Here is a 15,248-nt window from a genome sequence, read left to right on the forward strand (position 1 = left end):
ATGCTCCCCCACATCTACCTGCCTGTCTGTATCTCTGCCCACATAATTATTCTGCTTTCTCTCCTGTTACTATGATGAACTCTCCGTGGGCCTGTCCGAGGCCAACACTTCCATCTGGGCACTAGCTCCCAGTGTCCACTACTAACCCATCTCTCTCCAGCAATTCTCCCCTGTCTTCCTGGATCATCATTTTCCCATCTTTATTGGTTCATTCCTATCAGCATATAAACGTGCTGAAGTATTTTTCATCTTAAAACAATCTTCTGTTGATTCTATATCCCTCTAGAGCTACCTCATCATTTCTCTGCATAAAGCCTTGAAAGAGTTGTCTATACTTGCTGTCTCCAGTTCTCCAATCCTCACTTGAACCTTCAATCAGTCTATGTCCGTATTTGTTGTTGTTAGTTTCTGTCCCTACCAATCTATATCAAAACCTCTTGTCAAGGTCAACAATGAGCTTCACATTGCTAAATCCAATAGTCAATGTACACACCTCATCTTTATCTAAATGAGACAGGATATGTAAAACTGGAAAGTGCTTCATAAACGTGAGAGGTTATTATTATTTAGGAGTCAATAACCCTTACAATGAATGAATGCCATCTGCTGCTAAGGCATGTCTTCCCATTCTCTCCTCATCCCCAACCTGGTTGTGAATGTTTTTAAGCCCACATGTGGGGCCTTCTGTGTGTCCCTGCTCTGGAACCCAGCATCCAGAAGAGTGGAAGAGAGCACTTTTTCATCCTCTTTTGAGACACCAATGAACTTCTGCATATGACAAGGACAAGGTCTGTGGTCGGGGGTGTGCAACTACGTAGCTTGTCAATGCCTCTATTGCCTGTGATAAAAAATGAAAATAACCAGGGTCTTACTTGCTGAACTGTTTTAATAAGTTGAAGAATTATATAGTGTTTTACCTCCCCAGTATAAGTTATATGATGAGGACTAGGGTGGGACAGAGGGGAAGGGGACAGGACAAGTTAGTACACTCCAAGAAGGGAACAAGGGAGAGGGGCAACCCTGTTATCCATAAATATGTTACTGGAGAAACCTTTGAAATGTGGGAGATCTAGTTGCATCACTAAACAGAAGATTTCAAAAGGCAGCTCAAGAAGACAAAGCACTATAATGAAATGTGCAAAGACCTGGAGTTAGAAAACCAAAACGGAAGAACCACTTGGCATTTCTCAAGCTGAAACAACTGAAGAAAAAATTCAAGCCTCAAGTTGCAATATTGAAGGATTCTATGGGCAAAATATTGAACGATGCAGGAAGCATCAAAAGAAGATGAAGGAATATAGTCACTGTACCAAAAAGAACTGGTCGACTTTCAACCACTTCAGGAGGTAGCATATGATCAAGAATGGATGGTATAGAAGGAAGAAGTCCAAGCTGCACTGAAGGTATTGGCGTAAAACAAGGCTGCAGGAATTGACGCAATACCAATTGAGATGTTTCAACAAACGGATGTCGTGCTGGAGGTGCTCATTTGTCTATGCCAAGGAATGTGGAAGACAGCTACCTGGCCAACTGACTGGAAGAGTTCCATATTTGTGCCCATTCCAAAGAAAGGTGATCAAACAGAATGAGGAAATTATCGAAAAATATCTCTAATATCACACACAAGTAAAATTCTGTGGAAGATAATTCAAAAGTGGTTGCAGCAGTACATCAACAGGGAACTGCCAGAAATTCAAGCCAGATTCAGAAGAGTACAAGGAACAGGAATATCATTGCTGATGTCAGATGGATCTTGGCTGAAAGCAGAGAATACCAGAAGGATGTTTACCTGTGTTTTATTGACTATGCAAAGGCATTCGACCTGTGTGGATCATAACAAATCATGGATAACACTGCAAAGAATGGGAGTTCCAGAACACTTAATTGTGCTCATAAGGAACCTGTACATAGACCAAGAAGCCAGTCGTTCCAACAGAACAAGGGGATACCGCGTAGTTTAAAATCAGGAAAGGTGTGCATCAGGGTTGTATCCTTTCACCATATTTATCCAATCTGTATGCTGAGCAAATAATTTAAGAAGCCGGACAATATATGAAGAATATGGCATCAGGATTGGAGGAAGACTCATTAACAATCTGGGATATGCAAATGACACAACTTTGCTTGCTGAAAGGGAAGACGACTTCAAGCACTTACTGATGAAGATCAAAGATTACAGCCTTCAGTATGCATTACACCTCAACATAAAGAAAACAAAAATCCTCACAACTGGACCAATAAGCAACATCGTGATAAACGCAGAAAAGATTGAAGTTATCAAGGACCCTCATTTTACCTGGATCCATAATCAATGCCCATGGGAGCAGCAGTCAATAAATCAAACAATTTGCATTGGGCAAATCTGCTGCAAAAGACCTCTTTAAAGTGTTAAAAAACAAACATGTCACCTCGAGGACTAAGGTGTGACTGATCCAAACCATGGAATTTTCAATCGCCTCATACGCATGGGAAAGCTGGACAATGAATAAGGAAGACTGAAGAATTGATGCCTTCAAATTACAGTGTTGGCGAAGAATACTGAATATACCACGGACTGCCAGAAGAACAAACAAGTCTGTCTTGGAAGAAGTACAGCCAGAGTGCTCCTTAGAAGCAAAGATGGCAAGACTTCATCTTAAGTACTTTGGACACGTTATCAGGAGGCACCAGTCCCTGGAGAAGGACATGTTTGGTAAAGTATAGGGTCAGCGAAGGAGAGGAAGAACTTCAACAGATGGATTGACACAGTGGCTGCAATGATGCCCTCAAGCACAACGATTATGAGAATGGTGCAGGACTGGGCAGTGTTTTGTTCTGTTGTACATAGGGTCACTATGAGTTGGAACTGACTTGATGGCACCTAACAACATATATAAAACTGGAGCCCTGGTGGCACAGTGGTTAAGAGCTCGACTGCTAACCAAAAAAAGTCGGCAGTTCGAATCCGCCAGCCGCTCCATGGAAACCCTATGGGGCAGTTCTACTCTGTCCTATAGGGTCACTATGAGTCAGAATAGACTTGACGGCAACAGTTTCGGTATATGTAAAACCCAACCAGTTACCATCCAGTCAACTCCAACTCATGGCAATCCCATGTGTGTCAGAGTAGAATTGTGCTCCACTGGGTTTTGAATGGCTGATTTTTCAGAAGTAGGTCACCAGGCCTTTCTTTTGAGGTATCTCGTGGTGGAGTGAAACCGCCAGCATTTTGGTTAGCAGCCGAGCACACGCATTGACTGTTTTCATCACCCAGGGTGTGTGTGTGTCTCTCTCTCTCTTTCTATATATATATATATAGTTGCTGTCCCTACTACTCTATATCAAAACCTCTTGTCAAGGTCAACAGTGAGCTCCACATTGCTAAATCCAATAGTCAATGTACACACCTCATCTTCTTTATCTAAATGAGATAGGATATGTAAAACTGGAAAGTGCTTCATAAACGTGAGAGGTTATTATTATTTAGGAGTCAATAAACCTTTGCAATGAATGAATGCCAGCTGCTGCTAAGGCATGTCTTCCCATTCTCTCCTCATCCCCAACCTGGTTGTGAATGTTTTTAAGCCCACTTACATATATGTTTTTGTTGGGTGCCATCCAGTCAATTTTTGACTCATAGCGACCCCATGTGACAGAGTAGACCTGCCCCACAGGGTTTTCGAGGCTGTAATCTTTATGGGAGCAGATTGCCAGGTCTTTCTCCTGAAACGCTGCTGGGTGGGTTCGAACCACCAACCTTTTGGTTAGCAGCCAAGCACTTAACTGTTGTGCTACCAGGCAGGGCTCCTTATATGTGTGTGTGTGTGTGTGTGTGTGTGTATACATATATATGTATGTATGTATGTTGTCTTAGTTATCTAGTGCTGCTATAACAAAATACCACAGGTGGATGACTTTAACAAACAAATTTATTTTCTCACAGCTTAAGAGGCTAGAAGTCTGAATTCAGGGTACTGGTTCTAGGGGAAGGCTTTCTCTCTCTATTGGCTCTGGGGGAAGCTCCTTGTCACTTCAACTTGTTTCCTGGTTCCTTGGGGATCTCCATGTGGTTTGGCATCAATCTTCCCCCATCTCTGCTTCCTAGCTTGCTTGTTCAATCTCCTTTATATCTCAAAAGACATTAACTCAAGACACACCCTACACTAATCCTGCCTCACAGGGCTTCAAACCGGTTCATTCCAGTTGGCACCCTGCTGAGAATTTGCATTTCCATCCCAGATACACTGAATCTAAATCTACAGTTTAAGGAGATCCCCAGGTGATTCCTATGTATGATAAATTTTGAGAACCACTGCTATACTAGTGGTTCTTAGAATTGGTCCCTAATCAGCGGCATTAGCATCACCTGGAAACTTACTACAAATGCAAATTCTCAGCAGGGGTTCGAACTGGAAGAACCAGCTTCGGAGCCCTGCTGCCTCATGAACATAACAAAGACAACCCATTCCCAAATGGGATTATAACCACAGGTATAGAGGTTAGGATTTGCAACCCATATTTTGGGGGGGACACACTTCAATCCATAACATATGTATACTATTATATACATGTTAATTTCAAAAGTAACATTTGACAGAGTGAAGGTTATTTCAGCCACTTACCTTTTCCTGAATTCATCTGGTTTCACCATGTCCCAGTCTAGCAAGACATCTGTTCCATGTCTAAGCCCCAGAGCTCCCTCTGTTCCAGGGGTCTCCTGGAAGGTCCCTCAGGGGTGGGGACAGGAACCTGGAGCCCTCACCCACCCTCTGTCCCAGGCACCACGTCTATGTGACTTCAAGCCAGCACAGTTGGAGTGAGCTCACAGCAGTGACCACAGCCACACTAGCAGGTGTTATTAAAAGGAATTTAATAATCTTAATTAAAAATTCTTAACAGCGAATTCCATCACAGGCCTTGGCAGCTGGAAGCAACTGCGGGACAAGCCCGTTTGGGACGTGGTTGAGACGCGGTCTTGCACACGAGGCCCACCACTGCCGCATGGCGAGGAGCTACCTGGAAGTTACTTCAATACAATATCAAAGATCCGTGAGGATTTTTTTAAAAAAAACTTTTAAATATATTAGACTCTTTTGATTGCCATTTTTACACAAAGCTGCTGATACAGTATACAGAGTTTTAATTTTTTTTCACATAAAATACATTTCTGTTAAGTGTTCTCTGTACATCAGTGGCTTCTGGTCTGGTGAATTATTGCGGAGGGCTGGGGGTCTGCAGACTTTTCCTGGGTGTGCAGAGCCAGGCCCCCCGCCATGGCACTTGCAATGGTCATGGGAAGCAGGCCCTCTGGCCAACAGGAGACTGTGGTCGAGGAGAGGGCTTCAGCTTCTGTCAAGGGGGCGTCATGTCTGTGGAGTCATCACTGACCAGTTTCCCTTTGCTCTTATGTGCCCTGGGGGAGGGGAGGCCGTCCCCAGGCTACATGTAGCAAGAATTAAATACAATCCATCGGGGCAACTTGTAAAGAATGCCTTTCTGGAAAGTACCCCAGTATCTGCTCTGGGAGGGCAGGTAGCAGAGAGAGAGCTCAAGATTAAAAGGTGTCTGACACCAGTAACCAAAACGATCTCATTATTACAAAGCCAGCAAACTGTGGTGGGCAGAAGAGCAGACACACCCTTGTTAACTTTTCTAAGTCCCTTGAAACTGATGGAACAGTGCACTCAGTTCTAACAGTACTGCGTATCTGATGGAGAATTACATCCAGAGCCTTCAGTACACCTGGGCCCAGGGTTTGGTTCTCTGAAATACTGGCCAGAAACTCACAATCTGGCGACAACCACCAATTCTCAATTGTCTGGGGCATAGGGTGGGAGCAGTGTGGCACCTGCTTTGGAAATGGCCACCAGACCTGGGGCTCAGCAGAAGCTGGGCATCTGGTCAACCTTGCAAGCCTTCACCTAGCTCCTTAATCCACACCTGCCAGGGAGAGAGGCAGACTCAAGAGGAAAGACTTCACGTTAAAAGGTGAACCTCTCTATTCCTCTCGGAGGTTGGTGGGGAGAAGAGGCTAAGTAATGACTAATTAAAATAAGCAAGAGACAATGACTTTAAGAACCTGGATGTATTTGGCAGCAAATTCTAGCCTCCTTATTCATCCAACATCACCTCAAACTCCTATTAGATGGTCCACCAGAGATGCTGGCCTGAAGGCAGTTATCCCTGAAAGTTCCAGACGGACTTGGGATGGTATCTGCCTGGAACCAAGATCCAGCATCTGCACTTAGTGATAAATGTTATCCAGGGGCATCCTCGACAGCTGTTTCATACTCTAAGGATTGGAGGAACTGGAAGCAAAAGGATGCTGGAGCAGGATGCAGTCACTGCCCCAGGGAAACTGATGGGGCTGCTGATGCCGAGGTCCTCAAGGGATGACACTGTGAAGAACAGTTCTCCTCACTCTGCCTGTTCATCCTTTAAGCTCAGAACCTAACATAGTGCCTGGCAGGTTGCAGCCACTCAAGAAATTACAGGAGTGAATAAATGAATGATCCAGGCCCAAGGTTATTCCCCAGCTTGTCCCTCAATGCACAAGAGACTCACGGGGAAAGCTCCCCAAGTACTTGAAGCCCTAAAAGGGATGGTTTATCCCTGGGTGAAAACAGACTGATGCCCAGAGTCACCTTTGCCTGAAGCTGGCTTCTGGTGTGGAACAGCTGGGATTCCCAGCCTTCTGGGCGGGAGAAGAATGACCCAGGAGACAGGAAGCAAGGGGGAGGAGGAATGGCCATGGGGCTCAGGGAGGGCAATAAATGCCCTCAGTCTCTGGCACCTGAGCAAACCGGTCGGAAAACCTGCATAACTCTCTCCAGAGGAGCTTGTGGCTTCCCTCGACACTCCCCACCTTGCATCTCAAGTCGGCTCAAGAGCAATTCCAGTGTCGGTCTGAGCTGAATACTGTTTTGAAGCCAAAGGTATGTCTGTTTTGGATCATCCCTGCCCTGCTCCAGCCATAGGCTGAAATGATGGAGAGCCCGCCCCAGAACACAGGGACATGAGAGGTGACACGCACACCTGTTTGTGGTCTCCTGAGCCGCCCCTCTGCCCTAGACTGGGTCTGGCCTGGAGTTGGGGTGGGGGTGGGATCCAAACCAGCCCAGGCCCCAAGGGTCTGGTGCTGTGACCCTCAGTGCGTTCAGCGGCCACCAGGGGCGCAGTGACTCCCCAGAGCCCTCTGCTCTCCAGCCCAGCTGCCCTGCTCCTAGTAAAGTATCAGCTAGGTCCCTTGGGGTCCAGCTTCCTCTCTGGGATATGGGGGCCATGGAGACCATAGTGGAGACTGGGACCGGAAGACAGCAGAGCCTAGTACGAGGGTATGGCACAGGAGGGCTTTTCCAGCCCCCCGCCCCAGGTGCCCCTCAGGAAGAATTTTTCATAGGCTCAGAAAGACAAAGGTTAAAGGAACCCAGATTTGTTCCCCAAACCCCAGCATCTGGACCTGGGTAGGGGGGCTCTAAGGAGGTAGTTTTAGGACAAATAAAAGGCGCACAGAGCAGGGAACAAACCTGCAGCGTGTAGGTTACTCCAAGTGGTTTTGGCTGAACCTGGGGACTGCGCCTAACTCATGAGCAACAAATCCCAAATGAGATGATGAGAGATTGCAGTCGAGAGGTGGAGGGTGGCCTGCCCCTGTGGTCCTCCCTCTCCAGCATCAGAAAGACTGGGGCCACAAAATTGTGGGGCTGGGGTGAGACCCACCTCCAGTCCCAGCACTAAATGCAGTGCAGGTGTTCACCATGGGCACCTTGGATCTGGGGCCTTGGGGCATAATCACTCTAGTGGGAACAGGCTGGGATCCCCTGGGCCAGGCAGGAACTCCCAAGGGCCAGGTGGCAAATTTGCCTCCCCCAGCATTCTGGAAAAGGCAAAGCTGGGCCTAGGGTCCTGAGTATGCACCCTACATACACGAATGATGTATAAGGCAGTAGGAGCGGGGGCCCCAGCTACCTGTAATCTGATGGCTCAGTCTGAGGAGTGCTGGCCTGAAAGTCTGAATATTCACAAGGATCGGCCAGAGTGCTGGGTTCTGTCACGGTTACCAGAGAGGTTTTCAGAAATTAACATGAACTCAGCCCTCTCCCTGGAAAAGTCCTTCCGACAGAAACTCTTCACTGGGCTTCATTTTTCCAACGACAACCAGTAACACATATGGCCACCCTATTATCCACGACAGAGAGCACATTCAGTTCATTCTCCCCTGGGGCTTCACCGCCGGAAAGAACTGGTTTATCAAACGCACCTGTGGAAACCCTGACTTTGCCTCCCTTTTGATACTTCCATCCAAGAGCAAACTGTGATTTGGATTATTCCAGGAATGAGAGAGCCTGGTTTTCCACCTCGGCCCCTGAGTGGTCACACAGCTGGTTCCTGGCATGGGCAGGAGGACTTACTCAGCAGGGCTGTGGGGAGCAGGTCCACACCCACCTTATCTAGCCATGTGGATTCGTGGCTCCCTCTGAACAGAGAGAGGACTTCTGGCCCTGCCAGGTGTGGGTGGTGGCCCAGACAGTGGATGACTCTGAGTAGGACTGTGGGTCTCAGCTTAGCAGCTTAGCAGGGTATCAGGGTCCCTCCCCTGCTGTAGCCACATTGGCGGTGGTGACTGAACTCTTGAGTCTTAACCTCAATCCTCTTGAGAATAGCCCCTAAATTCACTCAGCCCTGCCTGCTTCCCATGAGCCCAGGAGCATCATTCCTGCACAAGTTGATTGAGTGTGTGAGTGTGTGTGTGTTGATAAGTGACATGCAAGTACTGGTCCAGAGAAGCCTTTACCAAGAACAGAACTGTCATCCCAAGCCTGTCCTCCCAAAATCTGAGAGCAGGGTGAGTCGGGGTCCACATATGGGCCTTGTGTCAGACAGCAGACAACACAGCAGGAAGCAGACCATGGGGAGTGGCGATGCTATGGGCAGCTGGGTGAGAGGTGGGGTCAGCGCTCCTCTGGACAGCAGAGCCCACCTCCCGCCAGCTGCCCTTGGGTGCCTCCCCAAGCCAGGGCTGCTGGGCTAGCCTGGATCCCAGGGAGCGCTGCTGGGCTGGCCTGGATCCCAGGGAGCCCTGCCAGGCATATCTCTCCTCCATCACACAGAGACTAGGAGATGCGGCAGCAGCCATGGACCTTCTCCTCCATCTCCTCCATGGGGGCTTTGAACTTCAAGAGCGGGGGATCCCCGCTGGTGACAGTGTAGTACACCGAGGTCCCATTGGCGCTGTACGGGGAAGTTCTGCCTCCGATCAAGGGGGCCTTGCCTTCACTGCTGCCCTCACCCGTCCTGGCCATGCTGCTGCCCAGGTGGGTGCTGAGGAAGGGGTGGCTGAGCAGCTTGGCTGCAGCTCGCTGCCGCTTCAGCTCCAGAAGCGTCTGGGGGCTCTGCTCCTTGTAGCCGCTCCAAGGTGGGGTGGCATCAGCCATGCCAGGGTTGCCATAGGCCACACTGTAGTCGGGCACCTCATGTACCTTCCAGACATCCCCGTTGGACAGTGCATACTGGTAGGTGCTGACCGGAGCCCGGAGGCCATTCTCAACAGGCATGTCCAGTTCACCCCGTGGGATCTTGGTAGAAAATTCGGAGAGCAGCACAGGCTTCTCCAGCCTGGGGTTCTGAGAGTGAGAAGGACAACATTACCAGCTGGCTGGAGGATCTAAACCCACTACCCACCTGCACCTGTGCTGAGGGCATTATAGCTTGGACCTGTCCCCATCCATTTTCCCTTGCTCGGTAACATAAAAAAGAAAAAAAAAAATTGCCACCGAGTCAACTCCAATTGATGGTGACCCTGTGTGTATCAGAGTAGAACTGTGCTCCATAGGGTTTTCAATAACTGATTTTTCAGAAGTAGATCACCAGGGCTTTCTTCCGAGGTGCCTCTGGTGGACTCAAACCACCAACTTTTCGGTTAGCAGCTGAGCGTGTTAATCGTTTGAACCAACAGACATATATATATATACGTATATATGCACACACATATATATACATATATATATTTGCTGTGAGCTACATATTAGTGTGCTTTGACTATTTTTTTCTGTTGGGTGGTTGGTCTTTTTTTAGTTGGTTTATATATATATTTATATAGGATATAAACATATAAAATAATATTCAACTTCACTAATAATGACATAAAAATTAAAACAACAAAATATCATTTTTACCTATCACACTGGCAAATATAAAAAAAGTTTATTATCCAGTATTGGCAAAGGTGGAGTGTGAAAAGCCATAACCTCTTTGGAGGACAATTTAGCATTACGCATTAATGTTAAAAGAGAAAGAACTAAAGAAGAATGTACACTTTGTGTAGGCAACTCCATTTCTAGGACTCTGGTCCGCAGATATACTCGCTCATGGGAGGAAAGCCTGAAAGGAAGCTATGTTTCGTCTTTAGCCAAGTGGTAAACTATGGCAAGCGCTGGTGTTGGAATGCTCTGTAGCTGGTTAAAAAAAAAAAAAAAAAAAAAATCTGTATGTGCTGACATGGAAAGAACCCCAAGAAGTATATAATTAGGTTAAAATATGGTAAGGTGAGGGCCATTTTCCATAGTAAGCTTCCATTTGTGTGTGTGTGTGTGTGTGTGTGTGTGTGTATATGTGTGTGTGTGTGTGTGTGTGTGTACGTGTGTGTGCACACGTGCATGCATGTGCCTGTGTGTTTATTTTTTTATGGCTCCCTCTGAACTATGCAGGCAGACTGATGCCATGTGGGGGACAGATTCTTTATTTTTTATTTTTTCCCCATACAAAAATTTATACATACATTGCTACCTGACCCTAGTTGTTCTCCCCATACTGTGACAGCACACTCTTCCTTTCCACCCCTGATTCCCCATGTCCATTCACCCAGCTCCTAACCCTCTCTGCCTTCCCATCCCACCTCCGGACAGAAGCTGCCTGTTTAGTCTTTTGTATCTACTTGAGCTAAGAGTGGGGGACAGATTCTTGGTGGTCTAAGTTGGCACATCTTAAACTTTAATACAAGTCACGTGGGGATCTTGTTAAAAGGCATGTTCTGATTCAGTGGGTCTGGGTTGGGGCCAGAGATTCAGCATTTTAAAAAAGTTCTGGCCAATGCTTTGAGTAGCTGGGATCTAAGACAGGTTCTCAGCCTTGGCTGCACACTGGGATCATCTGGGAAGTTAAAAATACATATATATGATGCCTGGGTTTCAACCCACAATTCTGATTTAATCAGCTTAGATTGCAACCTAGATATCAGAATTAAAACAAAACACCTACTCTGTTGATTTTATTATGCAGTTAAGTTTAAGAACAACTGGTTGAAGTGACTGGGCCTATCCTATCCTGCTGTGCCTAGGACCAGGGAGTTCTCTCTGCCAAAAAGCTGTACCAAAGCCAGCTCTGGGGGCTTACGAAGCCTTAGCAGAAATCTGACCTGGGGAGCCGGCTGAGCAACACACCCTTAAATAAGTGGTTCTCAAGTTCTTGTGTGCATCAGAATCACCTGGAGGACTTGTTAAAACACACACTGCTGGACTCCAGCCCTGGGGTTTCAGATTCAGAAGGTCTGGGGTGGGGCCTGAGAATGTGCATTTCTAACAAGTGCCCAGGTGATGCTGCTGCTGCTGGTCCAGGGACCACACTTTGAGAATCCCTACCTTAGAGACTATCACATTGCTGCAGTCACCTAAAGCCTTGACAGGGCTAGGGAAGGAAAAGGAACAAGCTTTGGGCTTTGCAGCTGTGCCCTTCAATCTTGTTCCCTCCAGGGCTGGGGCCGGAATCTGGGGCCCCGCACCTGACAGGTGCCTTAGGACTGGACTGGGTAACTGGGGTGAAGGACAGCCTGCTTCTGGCTATGCCACCTCTGTACCCTCTCTTCTCCTCCCCAGGCCTGAAATCCCAACTTCAAAGGCAAAGTAACCCATCTGCTTACCCTCACCAAACCCCAAACAAACAGCAGCCTACTGAGGAGGCCCTAGAAATTAATAAACATCAGGTCTAACTGAGGGTGGCTTCCAGTACCTGTACCCCTCAACCCCACTCACTACAGGGTTTACGATTTATGAGACTCCACATCAAGGGGCACTTCTAGGGGAGTCCTGGGGCCTGAGATCTGAATGAACACAAGGACAAAGTACGAGCGACGAAGGGGTGTTCTCATGAGGATTTCTTTAGAATCTCTGTCTCTCCTACAAATCAATAAGGAAAAGATAAAGAACCTGACAAAAAATGAGCAAAAGATGAACAGATGTTGCACAAAAGAGCAATGGCCAATAAGCACCTGAAAATGTGTTCAACACCATCCATCATCAGGGAAACACAAGTTTAAAATGTGAACTACCACAACAACCCCACCAGGATGGCTCAAATTAAAAGGATTGACTATACCAACGGTTAGCAAGAAACTCCCATACCTGCTGACGGGAGGACAGATTGGTACAATCACTTTGGGAAATTGGCTGGCTGTACCTACTAAAGCTAAACATATGCCTACCCCAGGACCTACACTGCATTCCAGAGTACATACTCAACAGAAAATAGTGCTTACATCCACAAAAAAATGTACAAGAATTTCCATAGCAGCTGTATCCATAATAGCCCAAAACTGGGAACAACCCAATTATCCATCAATAGAAAAATGGATACCTAAGTTGTGGTCTATTCCAACAAAAGAATTCTGCAGAGCAAATGAAAAAGAATGAGCTACTACTACCTGCTACAGCTTGGATGAATCTCACAGATATAAAATAACAGACCCAAGGGACTATGTGCTGGCACATACACAGTTTAAGAACTGACAAAATTAATCTTTAGTGCTCCAAGTCAAAACAGAGGTGACCGCTGGGCTGTGGGTGGGGAGGGCCTAACTCGGAGGGGAAACGAGAGAGCCTTCTAGGGTGATGGAAATGTTGTATACATTCATCTGGATGGTGGTTGCATGGGTGTGCACTTTTGTAAAAATTCATTTAAGAGTTGTGTACTTTATTGCACATAAATTACACCCCAATCACAAAGAAAAAAATAAAGCATAGCTGGAAGGTGTCTAAAATGCTGTTTGATTTTGATTTACCCTCCTTTTCTCACCAATCCCCAAGTTTAGGGACTATGCAGAACAGAGCCTCTGTGTGTGCCATCTCTATCCCCAGCCAGCAGCTTTGATGGGGATTCCCTTTGTCAGCTGCCTTCACTACTGCTGGTGAGACAAGCCTGCATGTGACTGAGAAGAAAGCAGGGTCCCACTGAGACATGTCGCCACTCTGGGCAGCTAATCATTTTGCATTCCACCAAAGCAACACTCTCTAAAAATGTGTTCAGCTGCTCACTGTGTAGTAGAAGAGTCAAAAAGCCAGGCTGCTACTGGTAGTCAGCCTATTCCCACTTGTCTCCAGCAATTCCGCTCTGGCCCCAAACTTGCTCATCCCACTCAGCAAGACAACACCATACGTGGACCTGAGTGGATCCGTACTGGGTTGAATAGTGTCCCCCAAAATTCAGGTCTACCTGGAACCTCAGAAAGTGACTTCATTTGGAAATAAGGCTATGCAGATGTAATTAACTGAGTTAAGGTGAGGTCAAACTGAGGGGGAGTGGGCCCTAATCCAATGACTGGTATCCTTATAAGAAGAAGCCATGTGAAGACGAAGGCAGAGATTGAAGTTATGCCGCCACAACCCAAGCATATGGGGCCATCAGAAGCTAGAAGAGAGGCATGGGACAGGTTCTGATTCAGAGCCCCCAGGAGGAACTAACCCTGCTGACTCCTCGATTTTGGATTTCTGGCCTCCAGAAGTATGAGAGAATATATTTCTATTGTTTTATGCTACCAGGTTAGTGGTTATTTGTCACAGCAGCCCCAGGAAACTAACATAGCATCCTCTCGGGAGAGCAGTTTAAAGCCCAGGCTGCTACTGGAGCAGGCTTCTTACAGGTCCTACCAGCACCCTACTTAGTTTTTCAAAAAATTTCTTCCAACTAAACGTATTCTGGTAAACACAATTCTTGACATCTTGTTATATTTCCAGGGGAAAAAAACAAAACAAAAAGAAACATTTTGGTGTCCTTTGATCTCGGGCAGCTGCCTTACTGATCCTCCTCTTCTGGGAAGCCTAAACTGGATCTGCTGGAGCCCAGGCAGGGACACGGTGGTCACCTGCTTGCTCCCTGTTAACTATAGAGACCCTCCTGTGTGCCAGAGCCCTCAGCTCTGACTCTAAAAACGCTTTGAGGGGTGGGACACATAGGATCACCTCACTAACTATAGTAGTCACTGCCCTCAGGCTGGTTCCAGGTGGTTTAGGGCACTGCCCAGCTAATCTCCCTCTGAAGGCTCTGAGATGAAGCGCCAAGGCCAGGTTGGGACCCTGTCTTCCTTCAAAGGCAGCGGCTGACACTGGGGCAGGGAATGAGGCCACTCACAGGGTCCTTGTTCTCCTGGTCTGTCCTGGTCTCCCTGATGTCCCCGTTGTACATGGAGGTTCGATCCTCTGATGCACTCCGCTGCTGCCACAGTATGGCCTCTCCCTCGTACTCCTTCCTGTACAGGTTGGTCCTGTCTGACAGGCTGGCTCGACGTACCACCTTCCTGAGGGGACAGAGGGGATGCTGGGTGGCTGTGCCCAGAAACCACAGGCAGAGCAAGCATGGGAAGCCCTGGCTGCTCTGCCCCCTGACTCACCCACGGCTGCCCGCGCTGGATGTCCTCCGGCTCAAGGATGACTTGTGCCTCAGCTGTGACTTCATGATCACGTCATGCTTGTGTTTCAGCTCCAGCAGCAGGACCTTGAACTCCTCCTCCTCACATAGGTCTGAAGAGGCAGGGGAGCCAGTGTGAGGGAGGGGACAGGGAAGGAGCCTGTGGCCCGAGAGGGTGCTCTAGATCTGAAGACCTGCCACCCCAGCCCACTGAAAGCTCCCCAGCATTATCCCAGCATCTTTTAAGGCATGCAGGGAGGGCAGGAAACAATAGCAGCCTTACTTATCGGTTACAACTCAATCCTTAGAGGAATATAGGAATGGGAAACCCAGGTTCCATGCATAGTTACAACTCCTAAGTTTCCCAGTTATGACCGAGGGACTCCCACACCTTTGACTACTTCCAAGAGAAGTCATCAACTCTCCGATGATAAGAGAAGTATCAAAAAAAACAAGTAGGTACCCCAGCAAGAAATAATGTGGCGATGCTGAGAAATCCATAACCCCCACCCACTCAACCTACCTAATTCCTTCATTCATCTATCTACCTACTTACTAACCCAGTCTTCCATCCATAGATTTACACTCTACCCATC

The 15,248-nt window shown here is 47.4% G+C and overlaps 1 protein-coding gene across 1 annotated transcript in view; it reads right to left on the reverse strand.

Annotated features, from left to right (window-relative positions):
* Positions 1-4,817: 4,817 nt before the first annotated feature.
* PPP1R16B (protein phosphatase 1 regulatory subunit 16B) overlaps positions 4,818-15,248 on the reverse strand; it is a 106,883-nt gene continuing 96,452 nt past the window's right edge. The window contains exons 9-11 of the mRNA XM_004370347.2: positions 14,636-14,765; positions 14,377-14,542; positions 4,818-9,602 (exon numbers count right to left, since the gene is read on the reverse strand). Coding sequence (XP_004370404.1) covers positions 9,093-9,602; positions 14,377-14,542; positions 14,636-14,765 — 806 coding nt within the window. The 3' untranslated portion in view covers positions 4,818-9,092. The remainder of the gene's footprint in view (positions 9,603-14,376; positions 14,543-14,635; positions 14,766-15,248) is intronic.

This window comes from Trichechus manatus, unplaced genomic scaffold, assembly GCF_000243295.1.
Source record: "Trichechus manatus latirostris isolate Lorelei unplaced genomic scaffold, TriManLat1.0 scaffold00008, whole genome shotgun sequence".
NCBI lineage: Eukaryota > Metazoa > Chordata > Mammalia > Sirenia > Trichechidae > Trichechus > Trichechus manatus.